Below are 21122 nucleotides of genomic sequence, written 5' to 3'. Positions count from 1 at the left end.
TGTTGGGAGAATTCCAACCTGTTGACTTAGCGTGACAGGAAAGCGCCCCGCACAGATTCCCTAGTAGGTCTAACAATAAGCTTGAAAGACCACTACCGTAGTACTGGACGACATCTCCTCGACTATACGCTATGAAGAATATAGCCATGACGATGATATTTCATTCTTGGGGTGTTCAACTGCGCTGTTGTCAGCGCCCGTGCAAATTCCCAATCTTTTCACAGTCCAGTCACGCCGCTGTTCCCGAATGACGATGATGACATGATGAGGACAACACAAACATCCAATCCCTGAGCGGGATTCGAGCCCAGGACCCCGTGATCAAGAGGCAGCAACATTAGCCACTAGACTACGAGATGCGCACGGTAATTTGAAAAGTTTTCGACTGGGGCACAGAAATCGTTGATAACAATGAAATTTTGTTTCGGTATGTTGGTAATGTATGTTAAGTGAAACCCTGATTTGTAGAATAGTTTTCTGTGTGCCCCATTTTAAGATATTGGTGTTGAGTGTGTATTGTCCAAATGGTTAAACTCTGATACTACGTCACCACAGAATTTTTAATTCTACGCAGTTTATGTGCCAATGAATACAGCTATCCAAAGTTGTCAAATATATATACACTCTGCTCCATTACTTTTAAAAGTTAAGAAATGCTGAATTCAAACAACGCCATACTTCTCTTGACGTGGTCTTTGAGAATCAAGTCTAAAAATGCAAAAACAAAGCGAATGACGAGAAAGTGCACAATACAGTATTGGATGGTCTGCAGTGACAGCTGTATGAGGTATCATAAGAAAGATTACGGTACATTTTAAATGCTGAACCGACTACATGAGACAGTGTAGCCAGTATGATTATTGCATATCTTTTAATACTGAGAGAAATGAATTTCTCGCCGTTTTAAAAAGAAACAAAATTATTTTGCGCGTCGACCTCTTAATGTGGATGACAGCAGGAGCGCGTCCACGATGCACGGTTTCTCACGACTTTTTGTTTTTTTTTGGGGGGGGGGGGGGTGCTTCCGCTGTTGCACTCTTCACACCAACCAGCCTTGATTGACACGTGGGGCCACCAGAAATGAACTAACAACCAATAGAAGCCACTGGCCTAGAGTACACCAGATATACAACATACGATGTCAGTTTCGTTTGTCACAGAATTTTAAGGCCAGTATTTTCTCAGTGGAAGCAGCGATTCTGTTACTGATTGTCCTGCAAGGTTAAAACAATAACTGGCAAATACTACCCAGGTGTTCTGGAAACAATATATGTCAAAAGAGGCCTGCATTGCAAAAAATGAAGCCGCGCGGAGTAGCCGCGCCGTCCGCGCGCCTCCCCCCATCGGAGGTTCGAGTCCTCCCTCGGACGCGCGCGTGCGGCTCCGAAAGCTCCATATCGATGATGATTCGTTGGAATTGTTCGCTTGTTGATGGCCTAGCATTGAAATCTGCAGCAATTTGCGGAAGGCTGCACTTCTGTCATGCTGAACTTTTCTCTTCAGTAGTCGTTGGTCCCGTTCTTGTAGGATTTTTTCCCGGCCGCAACGATTTCGGAGATTTGATGCTTTAGCGGATTCCTGATGTTCACGGTACACTACTGAAATGGTCGTACGGGAAAATCCCCACTTCATCGCTACCTCTGAGGTGCTGTATCCCATCGCTGGTGCGACGAATATAACACTACGTTCAAACTCACTCAATTGTCGATAACCTACCATTGTAGTAGCAGTAACCGAAATAACAACTGCGCCAGATTCTTGTCTTACATAGGCACTGCCGACCGCAGCACTGTATTCTGCCTATTTAAATATCCCTGTATTTGAATACGCATGCCTTTACCAGTTTCTTTGGCGCTTCAGTGTATTACAGCCCCATACGTATCGCTCACATAGGATAAGATTAGAATAATTGGTGTATCCAAATTCGTTCTATCATTCTTTCCGCGCCCCATAACGGAATGAAACGTGAAGAAATCCTAATAATTGGTTCGGTGAAACGTACCCTTTGCCATGCGCCCTACGGTGGTTTGCGGAGTATAGATGTAGACAAGAAAACAATTGAAGGAAAAGAGTGAAAAACAGTGAGCTCAGATTTTTTGTTTGAGACTTTGTTAATAACAATTTATAACTCAATGCTCTGAGTTTGAAAGTGACTTAACTGGGATTTTCTCCAAAAGGACACAATGAGCTCCACGCTACTTACAAGAGAGTTAAATAGAAATCTCTAGCCCTTCGCTTATTTGAAAGTCCCGGAACTCTCATTTTCCTCTGTACTGCGTTACGGTAGCTGTGCCGGTGGGCAGCAGGCTTCATAAGAAAGCGCGGTAGCGCAGAAAACGAGAGCACCGAAACAAACGTCAGTGGTCTTCAAGATGTGTACCAGCGTCGAGGCCGAATGACTGCAAACATTTTCTCTGCAATCCCCACGTAAATCATTTCCGACAACTGCGGGTCTTGTTAAGCCATTACATCATCATCATCATCATCATCATCATTATTATTATTTACAGCTGGATGTGAAGCTCTAACAGAAATTTGCAAATAAATTTCTTAATAACCCCACTTAACAGAAAGAAACAAATACGGAGCACTTTAAAAATCGCATGTTCTTTAAATAGAACCTATTTTTAAGTAAGAAATTATACGCACGAAAAACAAAACAAACAATCCAACTGCACTGTTGACTTACCTTATATCTCGTGGAAGCGTTTTGTATAAAATGTAGATCCATCTGTACCGCTTGCCTGTAGCTAAAAATCCTACTATTAATACAAGTAGGGCCTGAAGAATAACCCTACGTCCTAAGAGGAGGGAGAGACCAGCTGCTCCAGCAAACATGCCGGTAATGACGGCTTTGTGTTGGTTCGTCATTTTGTTCCCGCAAAACTAAAAACTTCGTCCCGGCACTTTGCAACGACGTAAGGCAAACCACCCGCCCTCGTCACGCCCCAAACACTACTGGCTGTGACATAGCCAGGCGTCTGACGCTATCTACCGAGGAGTATGGTGGGGAGCCAACCGAATAATCGGAAACGTAACAAGCTTTTTACTCATAGGTGAATATTGTTGTCACACAGCCTATCTTAGAATTACGCTGAGTGTGGAACTTAGCACATGTGATCATTTTTCTTGTAAATATATATTATAATAATTTTCTGATTTTATTTTTTTATTACAATGTTGGCTACACTATTATTTTGTTACTAGTATACGAAGTTTGGCATATTTCAAAGTTTTCTAGTTGTTGGTAATGTCAGTGCCGCAATGAGGTTGTGGAGCTATTTCAGATAATAAACGTTTGACCTATAAAAAAAAAATCTTATTGTGCGCAGCCGAATAGTGCCGGGTCGCGATAAAATCGTGCCAGCTGTGTCTCATATTGCGCTGCCGCTGCTGCAGAAATGAAGAAATGTTCAGTTAAAAAATAGACATGTATTTGAACATTTGAAATATTACACTAAAGCATTTTATCTTCCAAGAGTAGAAAATGCTATTAGACTAGAATACCATTATTTGCTTAAAAATTAGGAAACGGGTCTATAAAAAGCTCATAATCACTGCTCAATACAGTAATGACGCATTCATGGTTTACAGTTATTTACAGAGTGTAGATGTAATGCAGGATGCCCAGTGATGTTTGGTTAGTGACACGGAATCCATAACGACGGTCACACGCCACGAAGAGGGAACACCAAATATCAGAGTATCGGTCTGCAATTTTCCTTTCAAAGTCGCACATTTCCATTTACAATATCATCGTATAATTGCCGGTTCAAAGGTACATATTTTCCTTTTTCCAGAAAATAGAGTTTGTCAGTAATTTTATACGGATTGTACCCCTCTTTCTGCAGCTCCCGTTTAATTAGTTTGTACGTGCCTAAAACAGAAAGAAATTATCAAGATAGGTTCGTGTTACATTACAAAGCAACAATATGTCTGTTAATGTAGGTGGGTGGAGAATTAGCTGGCATCAAGAGGAAAATGGTTACAGGACTCTTACAACTGTAACTACAAGAGTTTTTTTTATATAAAATAACACACACAACATTCATTTACTATGTATATTGTCCTTATTGAAATTCACATATATTCAAAAACAATGAAAGGGTTATAAAGTAATGGTTTTAACATTTCTCTGTTAATTTTTTGATGAACTGATAGCAATTGGAATCTCAGGAGTGGTTGACTGTGTAGTAGATTGTGGAAATATATTCCTAAAGTGACTGTCATAATATACTTGTATATACATAATATTGAGACCCATTGGAGAACAGAAGTTAATCAAAATTTATTTTAGGAATTAGTACAAAATGTTAACTATAATAGACTTGTAACCACAAGTGTTATGTAAATTAATTACCTGTCATTGGTAGTTCTCTTACTACACGAACAAATAGTGGGCGTGCATAAAATGGCAGGTTTTTGTTTACAGCTTCAGCAAGTACTACAGGATCCAGGGAATCGTTGTCATCATGAATTGCTGCCATTCCTGCTCGCCCTTCGACATTTGGTATCTGTGAAAAATTTTCAGCTGTTACACGAGTTGAGAACCAGACGTGTTGTAGCCCTTCTCTGTTTTAAATTCATGAACTTTGCGCCACTGGCACCATACAGTAACAAAGATCATATGATTAACTCAGATATCCTGTAGAATCATTTGGTTTAGGAGAAAAGAAGAGAGTGATAAGAAAGGGGCATAGAGATGTGGGGGGAGCACACACACACATGGAAGTAAGCTTCCGTTGAGTTTCATGTTTGTAAAAGTTACAGAGTGGGCCCTCCTTCCATTTTATGTAGATTGTGTGCAATATATGTAAATAATTTTTATAAAAATTCTTACCAGAGACTAGTCCAAATCTAATATAGGTATACTGCAATTACCTTACAGTTTTAGTTTTGATGATGAAAGGTCTCTTAAATGTAGTAACGCTAAGATTAGGCTACACTACAAACCAATCTGTGCACAAGTACTTTTATTTGATCTTCACATTCATTGGCTTCAGCAACTCGCAACCAAATTATCACCTTCCAGCCTAACCTAGACCTCAGGCTACAGTACAGATCAGTTAACCACCACAACTAAAATTTCAGGAAGGCCAAATAGCACAATCTAGCCTTCATGTCCCTTGTATTTCATATTAATCTGTACCATTTCAAGTGTTACATTCTTTCTCCGAACTTTGTTTTTCCTAGTATTACACAAGCAAATATTCTATGCAAATTTCATCTATTATATATGCTAGTTCCTGGTGTGTTTTATACATTTTGTGATTATTTTTGAGGCTAATGTGTCACTCAGATGGTAAACGTCAGACTGCAAATCCAAAGGTCTTGGATTCAACCCTAGTCAGTCTCCCAATTTATTTTCTGTCACTTCTCATGCCTGTCAGTTCTGGCAATGTTTTGTTGGTGTGGAATATGCCGAGATCAGGCAGTAGGGAGGTTGGAGTAATGCAAAGATGTACCTCTATTACGACCATTCATAGTAAAGAAGTATGATGTTCTGCCTTTAGGGTTGATGGCAACTTTACAGTTACCCAAGTGTATATTTTTAGAAAACTATCAGCTGAAAACTATCAGCTGAAATATACAACTCTGTTTAACAGAAAAAACTGGTTTGGTTGTGGCATATAAATGGTCACACTGGAGCTACAGATATTTTATCTAGAAAATATAAAATTTCTATTTGTCTTTACAATTTCATTTGCATCATAGCAGAAAGTCAACATCCCAGTCCAGTGTGGTAGTGGTGATATCATTTTACAATAACCTGAGAGTTTGTCAGGGATGTTAAGCTGACCGGTGCCTGACGTAAATCCAAATATGATCTTTAATCCAAATATGATCTTTTTGTTTTGTTCTGCTTGATTTGCAAGTCTGGGTTGATAGCAGGCTAAAACACTCAGTAAATTGATAAGATAATAAAGAAGTTCAGTTTGACTGATTTACATTTATAACTTCTCAGATTCTCTCTATCTCCAAGTAAAAATGCTAGATTATTTCCTTCATACTTTCACACTCTGGCATGATTTTTGGAGGCAGGATTGCTAACAGTTAATAAGTATGTGTTGTAAAAACATGAACAATAAGAATATAATGCAATGTAAATAAATGTACATCTTCCAGAGGACTTTTTGTATGTAATGAAATTTTTCATTCATTTCCCAACATAGTACCATCTTAAGGATTTTTATGGATAGTGGTAACAATCCATTTTAGATGAAATGCAATTAATAACCCATTGTTCAAGGATAAAATGTATCTCTAAGGACTGACAACTTGTCAGGTGTTCAGGTGGAATCCTGTACTCTGGGATTAAATTTTTTTAACAAGCTGCCAGCACACTAATTGCAGAAATTTGTAATCTCTGCAATTTTATGATTAACTAGATTATAGAATTTATAACAGGAGCTCACAGAACTTCAGTGGACTGTTCTTTCTCACCCTCCCTATAGGCGGATATCACACCTTCTGACTTCCATATGTTTGGCATAATGAAGGATGCATTTCATGGGAAGCAGTATGTGGCTGACGTGGAGTTCATTGATGCAGCAAGACAGTGGCTCCGATGTCGACCAGTAGACCTGTACAGTGAGGGCATACATGCCCTCCCAATAAGGTGGCGTAAGCCTATCACATTCAGTGGAGATTATGTTGCAAAAATAGGGTTTTGTAGCCAAAAGAGTGGGGAATAATATGTTGTATTGGAACCTCAAATAAAACCAGCCTAAAAAAAGTTGCTTTACTTATTGAATGCCTCTCGTACAGAAACATATGATGCGTAAAATACTTTGCATTTGTAACTTTGGATCCAGGTCTTAATATAAATTAGCCACATGGAAATAAATGTATTACGTACATAGATACAGACAGACAATATGACATGTATCAGGTTATTTAAACGTGTAAAATTGTTTTTGCACTAAAGACTCCTTAAGAAGTTTCTGAAATGTCATCTCATTCATATTGTCTGGTAGACCCATGACAGGCACTTTTCTAGCTGAACACCTGAGTATCAGTGTCCGTTTTCCACAACTGACAGTTGTGTTGTGTATGTAGCAGTTGGTCTTTACTTCTTGTGCCGTGTGATCATCTGCAGTTTTCCTAATGATGTAGGCCTTTACCAGGGAAGAGTGATAGGACCACTGTTATTTTCCGTATACATAAATGATCTGGCCGACAGGGTGAGCAGTAATCTGTGGTTGTTGGCGTGGTAAGCTCTATCTGTAGAAAAACTTAAGTTAATGTAGATGAATAGGAAACACAAACCCATAATGTTCGAACACAGCATTGGAAGTGTGCTGCTTGATATAGTCACATCAATTAAATATCTAGACATGACATCAGATTAATATGAAATGGAATGAGCATGTAAGGATTGTAGCAGAGAAGGCAAATGGCCTACTTCTGTTTACTAGGAAAATATTAGGAAAGTGTGATTCATCTGTGCAGGAGACCACATGTAGGCCATTAGCCTAATCCACTGTTGAGTGCAGTTCTAGTGTTAGGGACTTGTTACAGGTTGATTAAAGGAAGCAATTAAAGGGTTGGCTGCTGGATTTATTGTCAATAGTTTTGACCAAGATGCAAGTATTATTGAGATGCTACAGTAACTCTAATGGGAAACAACGAGGGAAGGCGATAATCTTTTCGAGGAGCACTACTGAGAGAATTTAGCGAACTGTCATTTGTGGATGACTGCAGCACAATTCTACTGCCGCCAGCATAAGTTTAGTTTAAAGACCACAAAGGTAGCATTAGAAAAATTAGGGCTCGTATGAAGGCATATAAACAGTTGTTTTTTCCTCACTCTGTTTGCGAGTGGAACAGGAAAGGAAATGACTATAGTCAAATTCATGAATGATGGTGGTTTGCACAAATTGGGTCACAGATTGCGATGACATGTTGCCAGTTCCAAGTGATAGTTGCAGTATGTGCATACTTGTGCTTTTCACTTGAAGAAAGCGTGTAACCTGAAAGTTATGTTTCCCATTTTCGTATATAGAATTTGTCACTTACCACCACCATCAGCTATGATAACTCACGTTGTTGTTGTGGTCTTCAGCCCAGAGACTGGTTTGATGCAGCTCTCCATGCTAGTTTATCCTGTGCAAGCTGCTTCACCTCACAGTACCTACTGCAACCTACATCCTTCTGAATCTGTTGAGTATATTCATCTCTTGGTCTCCCTCTACGATTTTTACCCTCTACACTGCCCTCCAATACCAAATTGGTGATCCCCTGATGCCTCAGAATATGCCCTACCAACCGATCCCTTCTTCTTGTCAAGCTGTGCCACAAATTTCTCTTCTTTCCGATTCTATTCAATTCCTCCTCATTAGCTATGTGATCTACCCATCTAATCTACAGGATTCTTCTGTAGCACCACAATTCGAAAGCTTCTATTCTCTTCTTGTCCAAACTATTTATCGTCCACATTTCACTTCCATACATGGCTACACTCCATACAAATACTTTAAGAAATGACTTTGTGACACTTAAATCTATACTCGATGTTCAAAAATTTCTCTTCTTCAGAAACACTTTTCTTGCCATTGCCAGTCTACATTTTATATCCTCTCTTATTCGACCATCATCAGTTATTTTGCTCCCCAAATAGCAAAACTCCTTTACTACTTTAAGTGTCTCATTTCCTAATTGAATTCCCACAGCATCACCCGATTTAATTCGACTACATTTCATTATCCTTGTTTTGCTTTTGTTGATGTTCATCTTATATCCTCCTTTCAAGACACTGTCCATTCCCTTCAACTGCTCTTCCAAGTCCTTTGCTGTCTCTGACAGAATTACTATGTCGTCGGCAAACCTCAAAGTTTTAATTCCTTCTATATGGACTTTAATTCCTACTCCGAATTTTTCTTTTGTTTCCTTTACTGCTTGCTCAATATACAGATTGAATAACATCGGGGATAGGCTACAAACCTGTTTCACCCCCTTCCCAACCACTGCTTCCCTTTCATGCCTCTTGACTCTTACAACTGCCTTCTGGATTCTGTACAAATTGAAAATAGCCTTTTTCTTCCTGTATTTTACGCCTTCCACCTTCAGAATTTGAAAGAGAGTATTCCAATCAACATTGTCAAAAGCTTTCTCTAAGTCTACAAATGCTAGAAACGTAGGTTTGCCTTTTTTTAATCTATTTTCTAAGGTAAGTTGTAGGCTCAGTATTGCCTCAAGTGTTCCAACATTTCTACGGAATCCAAGCTGATCTTCCCCGAGGTCAGCCTCTACCACTTTTTCCATTCGTCCTGTTAGTATTTTGCAGCCGTGGCTTATTAAACCGATAGTTCAGTAATTTTCACATCTGTCAGCACCTGCTTTCTTTGGGACTGGAATTATTATATTCTTCTTGAAGTGTGAGGGTATTTCGCCTATCTCATACATATTGCTCACTAGATGGTCGAGTTTTGTTAGGCCTGGCTCTCCCAAGGCTTTCAGTATTTCTAACGGAATGTTGTCTACTCCTGTGGCCTTGTTTCAACTTAGGTCTTTCAGTGCTCTGTCAAACTCTTCACGCAGTATCATATCTCCTATTTAATTTTCATCTACATTCTCTTCCATTTCCATAATATTTTCCTCAAGTACATCGCCCTTGTATAGACACTCTATATACTCCTTCCACCTTTCTGCTTTCCCTTCTTTGCTTAGAACTGGGTTTCCATCTGAGCTCTTGATATTCATGCAAGTGGTTCTCGTTTCTCCAAAGGTGTCTTTAATTTCCCTGTAGGCAGTATCTATCTGACCCCTAGTGATATGCGCCTCTACAGCCTTACATTTGTCCTCTAGCCATCCCTGCTTAGCCATTTTGCACTTCCTGTCGATCTCATTTTTGAGACGTTTGTATTCCTTTTTACCTGCTTCATTTACTGCATTTTTATATTTTCTCCTTTCATCAATTAAATTCAATATTTCTTCTGCTACCCAAGGATTTCTACTAGCCCTCGTCTTTTTACCTACTTGATTCTCTGCTGCCTTCACTACTTCATCCCTCAAAGCTACCCATTCTTCTTCTACTGTATTTCTTTCCCCATTCCTGTCAATTGTTCCCTTATGCTCTCCCTGAAGCTCTGTACAACCTCTGGTTCTTTCAGTTTATCCCAGTCCCATCTCCTTAAATTCCCACCTTTTTGCAGTTTCTTCAGTTTTAATCTACAGGTCATAACCACTAGATTGTGGTCAGAATCCACATCTGCCTCTGGAAATGTCTTACAATTTAAAACCTGGTTCCTAAATCTCTGTCTTACCATTATATAATCTATCTGAAACCTGTCAGTATCTCCAGGCTTCTTCCATGTATACAACCTTCTGTCATGCTTCTTGAACCAAGTGTTAGCTACGATTAAGTTATGCCCTGTGCAATATTCTACCAGGTGGCTTCCTCTCATTCCTTATTCCCATTCCGTATCCACCTACTACGTTTCCTTCTCTTCCTTTTCCTACTATCGAGTTCCAGTCACCCCTGACTATTAAATTTTCATTTCCCTTCACTATCTTAATAATTTCTTTTATCTCATCATACATTTCCTCAGTCCCTTCGTCATCTGCAGAGCTAGTTCGCATATAAAACTTGTACTACTGTGGTAGGCATGGGCTTCATATCTGTCTTGGCCACAATAATGCGTTCACTATGCTGTTTGTAGTAGCTTACCCACATTCCTATTTTCCTATTCATTATTAAACCTACTCTGCATTACCCCTATTTGATTTTGTATTTATAACCCTGTATTCACCTGACCAAAAGTCTTGTTCCTCCTGCCACTGAACTTCACTAATTCCCACTATATCTAACTCTAACCTATGCAATTCCCTTTTTAAATTTTCTAACTTAAATAACTAGTTATGATCTTGTTTAAGGGTCAAATTGGCTGCAACGTTCACAACAGAGCATTCAGAATACTACTGAATTGTTCATTGGCTCTCTCAGAACATGTGCACAGGGTAAGTGCAGAGTTTACCGCCATCATTAGCAACCAAATGTAGGTACAGGGTACCATCTGCCATGCATTGTATTATTAACGAAAGTATTTTTTTGTGTATAGGTGGAAAATCAAACCTCGGATGAAGTACATATGGAAAACAATACAGACACTAAGTTAGTCAACACATTGTTCACATTAATTTTTGAAGAAACATTTCCAAAAGGAGCCACTTCTACAAAACAAGCTAACAGAAATAAATGAACAGCTGTGGGTAAAAGTCAGGAAGCCAGTCCGAAGTCAGCAGGCATAGATGAGGTTCCAGTCTATTCTGAAGAGCTGTATGGACAGCATACAAACTTCAGGAACAAACATAATAAATGAGTCCTTCAGCTGAGGTATTTTTCCATAGTACCTAAAGCTCTCACAGGATGTGATTTTATTAAGGGAAGGTAATTTGGAAAGTACTGAAATCTACAGGCCAGTTTCACTACTGTCTGCATTTTCAAAGCTAATTGAATTAGTCGTGAAGGCTAGAATAGTGAGGTACATGGATGAATACAACTTTTGTAAAAATGACAGTTTGGGTTGCAAAGTGGGAGAAGTACAATATGGGCCCTTACAGAATTTACAGAAGTGGTACTTGTACGTGACAAAGATGACTATACCACAGGCATTTTCTTTGATTTGTCCAAGGCTTTTGACACTGCTTAAGATAAAATGCTACTGAACAATGTAGAAGCACTAGGTGTAAGAGGAATAGCAAACGAGAGATTTCATTCTTACCTGGAAAACAGGCTACAGAAGATAAAGGCAGCTCACACATCTGCTGGTGACAAATTTTTAGTATCACAATTGTCAGACAAGATACATATAAACATAGGTGTTCTCCAGAGAATTGTCTTCGCTGGTGGCAGCACCATTGTAGTCTTTGATAAAAGATCAGGACTATTAAAGAAAGCAAATTAAATTCTCAACAGTGTTTATGATAGGGCAGTATGTAATAAATTAACATTTAAACGTACAGAAAACAAACATCATGCACTTCAGCATAAAGAGGGAACACAATTCTGTTGCATGAAGCACACATTATAAATTTATAGATGGTGTAACAAGCACAACGTTCTTAGGGATGAAAGTTGTCAGTTAATATGAAATGAACACCAAAGATGCGGCAAAAAAAGTCATCTGCATATTCTGCTCTTAGGAATCTATAATCTGTTTGTAAATGGTTCAAATGGCTCTAAGCACTATGGGGCTTGACATCTGGGGTAATCAGTCCCCTAGACTTAGAACTACTTAAATCTATCTAACCTAAGAATAGCACCCACATCTATGCCCGAAGCAGGATTCGAACCTGCGACCGTAGCAGCAGCACGGTTCCGGACTGAAGCGCCTAGAACTACTCGGCCACAGTGGCCGGCACTCTGTTTGTAAGAACCAATTTCTTGTTGTGACATATTATTCTTACATACACTTAGTTCTTAACTATGTAATTCTTTCCTGGGGATGGAAGAATAAACTGCAGAAAAGAACTGTAAGAATAATAACTCAAGAAACAGATGGGCTCATTTATGGAATTGTTTAGAAAACTAGGTATCCTAACTGTACCAGTTGAGTCAATTTACCAATCTGTTGTGAATAATGTGGGAAAACCTTATTACATATTCCATTAAGTGTTCTATATATAATCATGGAGCAAGAGCCAGTTTGGACTTACATTTACTGAGAGAAAAACAAACAACTCAAAACAGTACTTTCTATCAGGAAATAAAATTCTATAATAAATTGGCGAAGTAGGTGGAAAAAGATTACAAAAATACATTAGTGTAAAAAGGCAGCTAAATCGTTGTTTATAAGTAATGCCTACTACACAAAGATTACTTAGAGGATTAATAATGAAAGGGGATAACTGCAACACCCTGTCACATTTCAGTACATGATAACAGTTTACTGCTTTTACAACAAAATCGTGTGTCATGATCTAAAGTGCTTGATAAGTATGTCTTCTCATTCTCCTTTGTTCAACATCCCCCTCGTCAAATATGGAGCATAGTTGAATGTTTGTGGCACTGAGTCAGTTTTCTGAACAGACTAGAGTTAGTTCAAGGGACGTAGGAGAAGTTTCACGACCAAGAAGTCATCAGCCGGTGTCAATGTCTGTGGAAATGAGAGGCAAAGCTGTGTTTTGTATTGTAAGGTACCAGAAGCAAATTGTGTGCAAGTCAAAGAACGCTGTATAACAGGAACCAGCCGAATGAGGTGGTGCAGCTGTTAAGACCCTGACCTCTATCCTCATAGAACGCACTTACATATTCTCTATATATTTATGTTTTGAGCTAGTATTTTTCATTATATTACGAGGGTTGACTGAAAAGTAATGCCTCCACCTTCGTAACTCTTGAACAGTTGGCAGCATTCTTATGCACAGATACTGGTTTGTTCTGTAGCCTCTTCTCCACAACTGCAATTAGCAGGAAGCCTTAGCATTGAACAGTTGTGTTGTTTCAGTGTAAATTATGGAACCCTATGCGATTTAAGCAATGCACAGTCATTGAATTCTCGACAGCAGGTGCCATCACCCCGAAGGAGATACATCAGATAATGAAAGCTGTTTATGGTGATTGTGTTAATGTGAGTTCTGTGCATCATTGGGTGAACAAGTTTAAAGATGTTGAGGCAGTAACATCTGACCTGCATGAGAAACAAGAGTTGGACGTCCTGTGGCTGCAACCACCAAGTTTCACAAGCAAAACGTCGACAGTTTGATTCAGGACAATCATCGCATCACTCAGATAGAAATTGCAAGCACAATTGGCATTTCACAAGAACATGTGGGTCACATTATTGCTTTGCTTGGCTGTTGGAAGATCTGTGCACGATGGATACAGTCTCTGAAAGACTGATTCTCATCACCGTACGGCATCATCCATACAATCTAGATTTAGCACCATCCAATGACTTCCATCTGATTCCGATAATGAAAGACAATCTGCGGTGACATCATTATGCTTCTGATGAAGGTGTTGAGAGAACTGAGACTGTTGTTGCGGAAACAGTGTCAACTTCTTCCGTGACGGCTTCAGAAAACTTTTTCGTCGCTGGCAGAAATTTATCCAATTGCCTGGTGATTATGTGGAAAAGTGAATATTTGTAATTAAACATCACATTCTGAGGATTATCTCTGCATTTGATTTATTAAAATATTCCCATCCAAACCCAATTAACCATGACAATTCTTATACCATAGTGAGATGATCCCTGGATGAGTATAAATAAATTGAAGTATCTTATTGGCATGATGTGCAAGTTGTTAAATAATACAGTTTTAATTTATAGCAGTCTATACATTGTCTCCTTAAGAGTTTATTGTTTAACAAAAGTCCCCAAAATTTTATGGAGATAGGTTCTCACAGTCTAGTTTCATCTATAAAGTTATCAATATGTTCTTCATTTTTCTTATTAGTGATCTTAAGCATATCTGCTCCTGTGCAGGTGAATCCATCATCTATAGTAACTCCTTAAGCAGCCTAGAAGCTCTCAACCAGTGCTTCCCTTGCCATCCTTTGGTAGTGACTGTCCAGGTGTCTCTCTATGCCCCTGAAAACAGTGGATATCCATTGTTCCTAATTTGGAACCCAGGACATGTCAGGATCCTGGGCAATAAACTTGCTGACAGGCTGGCCAAACAGGCTACCGGTAAATCAACCGTAAAGATTGGGATACTGGAGACTGATCTCCGATCAGTCTTATGCCGTAAAGTTTTTTGGGATCTGGGATACTGAATGGTGCACCCTCAGTAAACCAAATAAACTACATGTTATCAAGGAAACAACAAATGTGTGGAGGTCATCCATGCGAGCCACTCGCAGGGACTCCATTGTCCTTTGCCAGCTCACATCGGCAATACTTGGCTGACTCATGGCCACCTCTTACATTGTGATGATCCACCTTCTTGTTTATGTGGTTCCCCCATCTTGTTGGACTGCCCAGTTTTAGCAGCCCTGAGGTGGACTTTTAACCTTCCTGCCGTGCGGCCTACATAGTTATGAGACAATGCCTCAACGGTTGATATAGTTTTATATTTTCTTCTAGAGGAAGATTTTTATCACTCCCTCTAAATATGGGTGTCTGGCCTTCTCTCCAGGCCTTCACCCTCCCTCTTTTGTAACTCTTCCTTGCTCTTTCTTTGCTGTTTGTTCGTCTCGGTGTTCGTATTTTGCCTATTTGTGTTTCTCTAACCTTGTGGTTTTCAGCTGGAGATTTTAGTGTGTTGCAGAGTGGCTGGCTCATCCTTTTTTATTCTTCCTATCAGCCAGCCCAGGCCATCTGCTATGTTATTTTAATACCTTCCATTGCTTTTTTCCCTTTTTGTTCATGATTTTCCCTGCTTGGTTTGCTTCTTTTGTTCTCTCTCTCAATGTGATTCCCAGTAATTTTTACGCCTTTTTAGTTCCCCTGACTCCTTTTGGGAATGGCTTCAATCTGAGACCTGTTTGTATGAGGAAAAAGGGACTGATGGCCCTGTAGTTTGGTCCCTTTATTCTCCAAACCAACCAAGAAACCATATTAGTGATGACCATGAACAGTGTCATTTTTAGATTTATAATTGAGTCATTCTGTATGAGAGACAGAACTTATTTGCTTAAATAAATGCTTATCTTTCACTCGTTTCCAGATTTTTTTCCTACATTTACTAATGTCTTGTCATTTTGCACCTGTGTAATCAGGAGGATGGTAGGACTGTCCTTAATAGAGCAGGGCTGCTCTACGCAAAGGAAGCAGCTTCTCAGGTTACAGAGTACTTGTGGAGTGCATGTGGTTCTTTTAGGATAGGCGGTAGTTTGAGGTACTGCGATGAACACTCACCAGACAACACCCAGACCCTGTTGAGAGCATACAGACTTCGACTGTCAAAATTTTATCAGTAAATTGTCAAAATATTCGCAACAAAGTTCCTGAATTTACTGCCCTCCAGCAAATTTCTTGCTCTCAAGTTAGTCTTTAAACCGACAGCTGGCTGAAACTGAAGTACACTCCTGGAAATTGAAATAAGAACACCATGAATTCATTGTCCCAGGGAGGGGAAACTTTATTGACACATTCCTGGGGTCAGATACATCACATGATCACACTGACAGAACCACAGGCACATAGACACAGGCAACAGAGCATGCACAATGTCGGCACTAGTACAGTGTATATCCACCTTTCGCAGCAATGCAGGCTGCTATTCTCCCATGGAGACGATCGTAGAGATGCTGGATGTAGTCCTGTGGAACGGCTTGCCATGCCATTTCCACCTGGCGCCTCAGTTGGACCAGCGTTCGTGCTGGACGTGCAGACCGCGTGAGACGACGCTTCATCCAGTTCCAAACATGCTCAATGGGGGACAGATCCGGAGATCTTGCTGGCCAGGGTAGTTGACTTACACCTTCTAGAGCACGTTGGGTGGCACGGGATACATGCGGACGTGCATTGTCCTGTTGGAACAGCAAGTTCCCTTGCCGGTCTAGGAATGGTAGAACGATGGGTTCGATGACGGTTTGGATGTACCGTGCACTATTCAGTGTCCCCTCGACGATCACCAGTGGTGTACGGCCAGTGTAGGAGATCGCTCCCCACACCATGATGCCGGGTGTTGGCCCTGTGTGCCTCGGTCGTATGCAGTCCTGATTGTGGCGCTCACCTGCACGGCGCCAAACACGCATACGACCATCATTGGCACCAAGGCAGAAGCGACTCTCATCGCTGAAGACGACACGTCTCCATTCGTCCCTCCATTCACGCCTGTCGCGACACCACTGGAGGCGGGCTGCACGATGTTGGGGCGTGAGCGGAAGACGGCCTAACGGTGTGCGGGACCGTAGCCCAGCTTCATGGAGACGGTTGCGAATGATCCTCGCCGATACCCCAGGAGCAACAGTGTCCCTAATTTGCTGGGAAGTGGCGGTGCGGTCCCCTACGGCACTGCGTAGGATCCTACGGTCTTGGCGTGCATCCGTGCGTCGCTGCGGTCCGGTCCCAGGTCGACGGGCACGTGCACCTTCCGCCGACCACTGGCGACAACATCGATGTACTGTGGAGACCTCACGCCCCACGTGTTGAGCAATTCGGTGGTACATCCACCCGGCCTCCCGCATGCCCACTATACGCCCTCGCTCAAAGTCCGTCAACTGCACATACGGTTCACGTCCACGCTGTCGCGGCATGCTACCAGTGTTAAAGACTGCGATGGAGCTCCGTATGCCACGGCAAACTGGCTGACACTGACGGCGGCGGTGCACAAATGCTGCGCAGCTAGCGCCATTCGATGGCCAACACCGCGGTTCCTGGTGTGTCCGCTGTGCCGTGCGTGTGATCATTGCTTGTCCAGCCCTCTCGCAGTCTCTGGAGCAAGTATGGTGGGTCTCACACGCCGGTGTCAATGTGTTCTTTTTTCCATTTCCAGGAGTGTAGAAAGGACTGAGATATTTAGTGAGTCATGGAATGTATATCGGAAAGACAGATTGGATGCCATTGGAGTAGTAGTATTCATTGCAGTTGACAATAATATTGTCCCTATGGAGATTGAACTTGAGTGTGACAGTGAAGTTCTCTGTCCATTGTGGCAGCTTTAGAGCCATTCACAGAAAGTTCATGGTCAGTAGAGCAGAAATACCCATTCAATATTAGTTGGAGCTGCTTTAACCTGTAGACTAAAGACTGGGCCATCTATGGATTCATTGCAAGGGGTATAGGCAGTAAGTCTGGCAGTAGGGAATACGTGTTACCAGTTCTGTACACTCCTGGCATCTAGTGGCAGTCTGATACACCTTCTGCAGTTTCTGTTTGTTGTGAAATCTGGCCTTCAAGCACTGTGGGAAGTACGGTTATCACCAACATAGTTTCCAGAAGGGGCTTGGGCAGTATACTTACCACAAAATTAATCTTTCGTTTGGGGTCCTTTGGAAGCATACTTACCACCAACTTAGTGGTATCACAAGGCATTTGGGAATACATTTTACCAACTCTGTCTATGCCTGACACCTTGTGGTAGTACACAGAACCAGGTGTTTGAAAATTGCTACAATAGTTAGTTTATGTTCGTCGTGGGATCATTACTGTTATTGGAACACATTGCATGCATTAACGTGACCTGCTTCATCTCATATTGCGTGATAAAGTTTCAAGGGCTTTTTTCATATTGTGGTAAATAAACTTTAATATTGGTAACAAACATTTAAAGTAAAAGAAAACATAAAATAAAAACAGAAAACACTTTTAATTTTTTTTATGTGTAATCCCAACACATAACAGCACACAAGAGGGATGTGGGAAATCCACTTTAATACCTCACAAGGGTGCCATGGTGATGCATGTACCACCATAGGCTTTGGTCCTAAATCACAAAAATAAAATCAAAAAATAAATAGTCAGTTGATCGCATTTGAATAGGATAGCAAAAAAATTATCTTCGCTGAGTTGGTACAAAAACTGCCCCAACGAAAGTATTAAACATATTTTCGAAAAGCAGACTTGAGCAGCTAATTCAACAGACCCCGCACAATGTAAATGTTTTAGACCTTGTACCTACAAACAGGCTTGACCTTATCAGTGGTTTTAGTAGAGATACAGGAATTATGAGTAAACTTTAAATGATTGTTAATTGTGTTCTGCGAAGGTAAGTGCAGAGTAAATGGATTAATTATGGAAAAGGCCCACCTACATCTACATCAACACTCTGCAAGCCACCGTACAGGGCGTGATGGAGGGTACCTGTACGACTACTTGTCATTTTCCCTCCTGTTCCACTCACAAATAGAGCAGGGGAAAAACGACTGTCTTTATACCTCCACGTGAGCGCTAATTTCTCGTATCGTATCTTCGTGGTCCTTCTGCACTATGTATGTTGGTGGCAGTAGAATCGTTCAGCAGCCAGCTTCAAATTCCATTTCCCTAAATTTTCTCAATAGTGTTTCTCGAAAAGAATGTAGTCTTTTCTCCAGTGATTCCCATTTGAGTTCCCAAAGCATCTCCATAATGCTTACGTGTTGTTCATACCTACTGGTACCAAATCTAGCAACTCACCTTTGAATTGATTCGGTGTCTTCCTTTAGTCTGACCTGGTATGGATCCCAAACACTCGAGGAGTACTCAAGAAAAGGTCACCAGAGTTCTCCTTTACAGGTGAACCATTCTTTCCCAAAATTCTCTGAATAAACCAAATTTGACCGTTTGTGTTCCCCACCACAGTTTTCACATGCTCATTCCACTTCATCTTGCTTTGCAATTTTACACCCAGATATTTAAACAACTTGACTGTGTCAAGCAGGACACTAGTAATAGTGTATCTGAACATCACAGGTTTGTTCTTCCTACTCATCTTCATTAACTTAGATTTTTTCATGTTTAGGTCTAGCTGCCCATCGTGGTCTAACAGTGAAATTCAGGAAGTGCTGAGGAAGCAAGGACTGTTGCAATCTTAGTTCAAATGAGAATGCCCAAATAATGATGTGCATAAGTTAGTAGAGAGATTTGTATATCTATAAAAAGATCAATGAGCAAAGCATACAACTACCACCATCATATCTTACCAAAAGATCTTGCCGAGAACCTGAGAAAATTCTGGTCCCACAGAAAATTGCTAAGCAAGTAGAAGGCTTCTCTCCAGTCTGGTTGGTCAGTAGAAGACAGCAGAAGGAAAGCCAAGGTTTTAAATTTTGCATTTAAGAAATTGTTCACAGAGGAGAATCGTAGTCATACCGTTGTTTCACTTCTGGACAGACTCCCATGTGGAGGACATAATAAGAGGCATTTCTGGTGTAGAGAAACAACTGAAAGAGTTGAAAACAAATAAGTTGCCAGGTCCAGATGACATGCCAGTTCTGTTTTACAGAGACTGCTCTAAAGCATTGGCCCCTTATTTAGCTTGCATTTACCAGAAATCTTTCACTGGCACAATCCCAAGTGACTGAAAGAAAGCACATTGACTCCTGCATGTAAGAAGTGTAAAAGAACTGGCCTGCAAAATTACAGACCAACATCCTTAACATTGTTGTGCTGCAGAATTCTTGAACATATTCTCTGGTCGAATGTATAAATTTCCTTGAGACAGAAAAGTTTCTGTTCACGAATCAGCACTGTTTTAGAAAACATTGCAAGTGCGAAACTCTGCTTCCTCTTTCCTCATATGACACCCTGCAAACTATAGATGAAGGGCAACAGGCATCTTTCTATATACCTAGGTTTCCAAAAAGCATTCCCCACCCCCACAGACTGCTAATGAAGGTATGAGTGTACAGAATAGGTTCCCAGATATGCGACTGGTTTGAAGACTTAATAAGTAATAAAATTCATTATGTTGTCCAAGACAGTGAGTGTTCATCAGAAACAAGGGTATTATCAAGAGTGCCTCAGGGAAGTGTGATAAGACTTCTGTTACAGTTATTTTCTATATGTATAAATGATCTGGTGAACAGTGAGCTGCAATTTGCGGCAGTTTTATAATGTTGCTGTAATGTACAGGAAATTGTCACCGTTAAGTGGCTGTAGGAGGATGCAAAATGACTTAGAGAAAATTTCTAAATGGTGTGATGAGTAGGAAGAACAATCCCGTAATGCTTGAATACAGCATTAGTAGTGTGCTGAAGTCTGGTAAATTTTCATGAAAGAATGGCTATTGTGAAACTGTGGCCAAGAGGCAGCTTGACCACCCACTTGCTGGAGATGCCACCCAACACTATGTGCTGCACTTTAATGACTGTTTCACAGTCTGTGCCATCTTCCTAACATTGCCAGCTTTCCTGAATTGTACATGTGGGAATTCTTTCTACAACATATCCTTTGTTCCATAATCCCCCCCTCGCTCCCGGGCCTCATCTGTGCTAGCCCCTATCTTCCACCTACATATCCCCTTCCCTGTTCCCACTGCAGCACTTCACATGCTTTACATCCCACCAATACAGTATTAATTTCCACTTTATGTGGGATTCATAGATTTCAAAAAAGCTTTGCACTGAAATCTAACATAATGCGTAATTATGTTTGGCATTGATTCAACCTAAATTAGTATACTGAAAAAAATATACATCAGTGCAAAACAACTTCCATTAGAGTTCATAGGAATAGAATTGAAATGTGGGTCAGACAAGTATTCCATATTGCCTATTCTTAGCAGTTGTGGAGTACATTTTCAGAAAAGTA

The 21122-nt window shown here is 40.6% G+C and overlaps 2 protein-coding genes across 2 annotated transcripts in view; both read right to left on the bottom strand.

Moving 5' to 3' along the window:
- LOC126092442 (long-chain fatty acid transport protein 1-like) overlaps nucleotides 1-2967 on the bottom strand; it is a 284340-nt gene extending 281373 nt beyond the window's left edge. The window contains exon 1 of the mRNA XM_049908043.1: nucleotides 2690-2967. Coding sequence (XP_049764000.1) covers nucleotides 2690-2871 — 182 coding nt within the window. The 5' untranslated portion in view covers nucleotides 2872-2967. The remainder of the gene's footprint in view (nucleotides 1-2689) is intronic.
- A 758-nt stretch (nucleotides 2968-3725) lies between these two features.
- The window catches only part of LOC126092443 (long-chain fatty acid transport protein 1-like), a 172097-nt gene continuing 154700 nt past the window's right edge, over nucleotides 3726-21122 (bottom strand). The window contains exons 11-12 of the mRNA XM_049908044.1: nucleotides 4361-4514; nucleotides 3726-3877 (exon numbers count right to left, since the gene is read on the bottom strand). Of these exons, the coding sequence (XP_049764001.1) occupies nucleotides 3726-3877; nucleotides 4361-4514 (306 nt within the window). The remainder of the gene's footprint in view (nucleotides 3878-4360; nucleotides 4515-21122) is intronic.

Source organism: Schistocerca cancellata, chromosome 7, assembly GCF_023864275.1.
Source record: "Schistocerca cancellata isolate TAMUIC-IGC-003103 chromosome 7, iqSchCanc2.1, whole genome shotgun sequence".
Taxonomy (NCBI): domain Eukaryota; kingdom Metazoa; phylum Arthropoda; class Insecta; order Orthoptera; family Acrididae; genus Schistocerca; species Schistocerca cancellata.
This window is presented reverse-complemented; position numbering and strand designations above follow the sequence as displayed.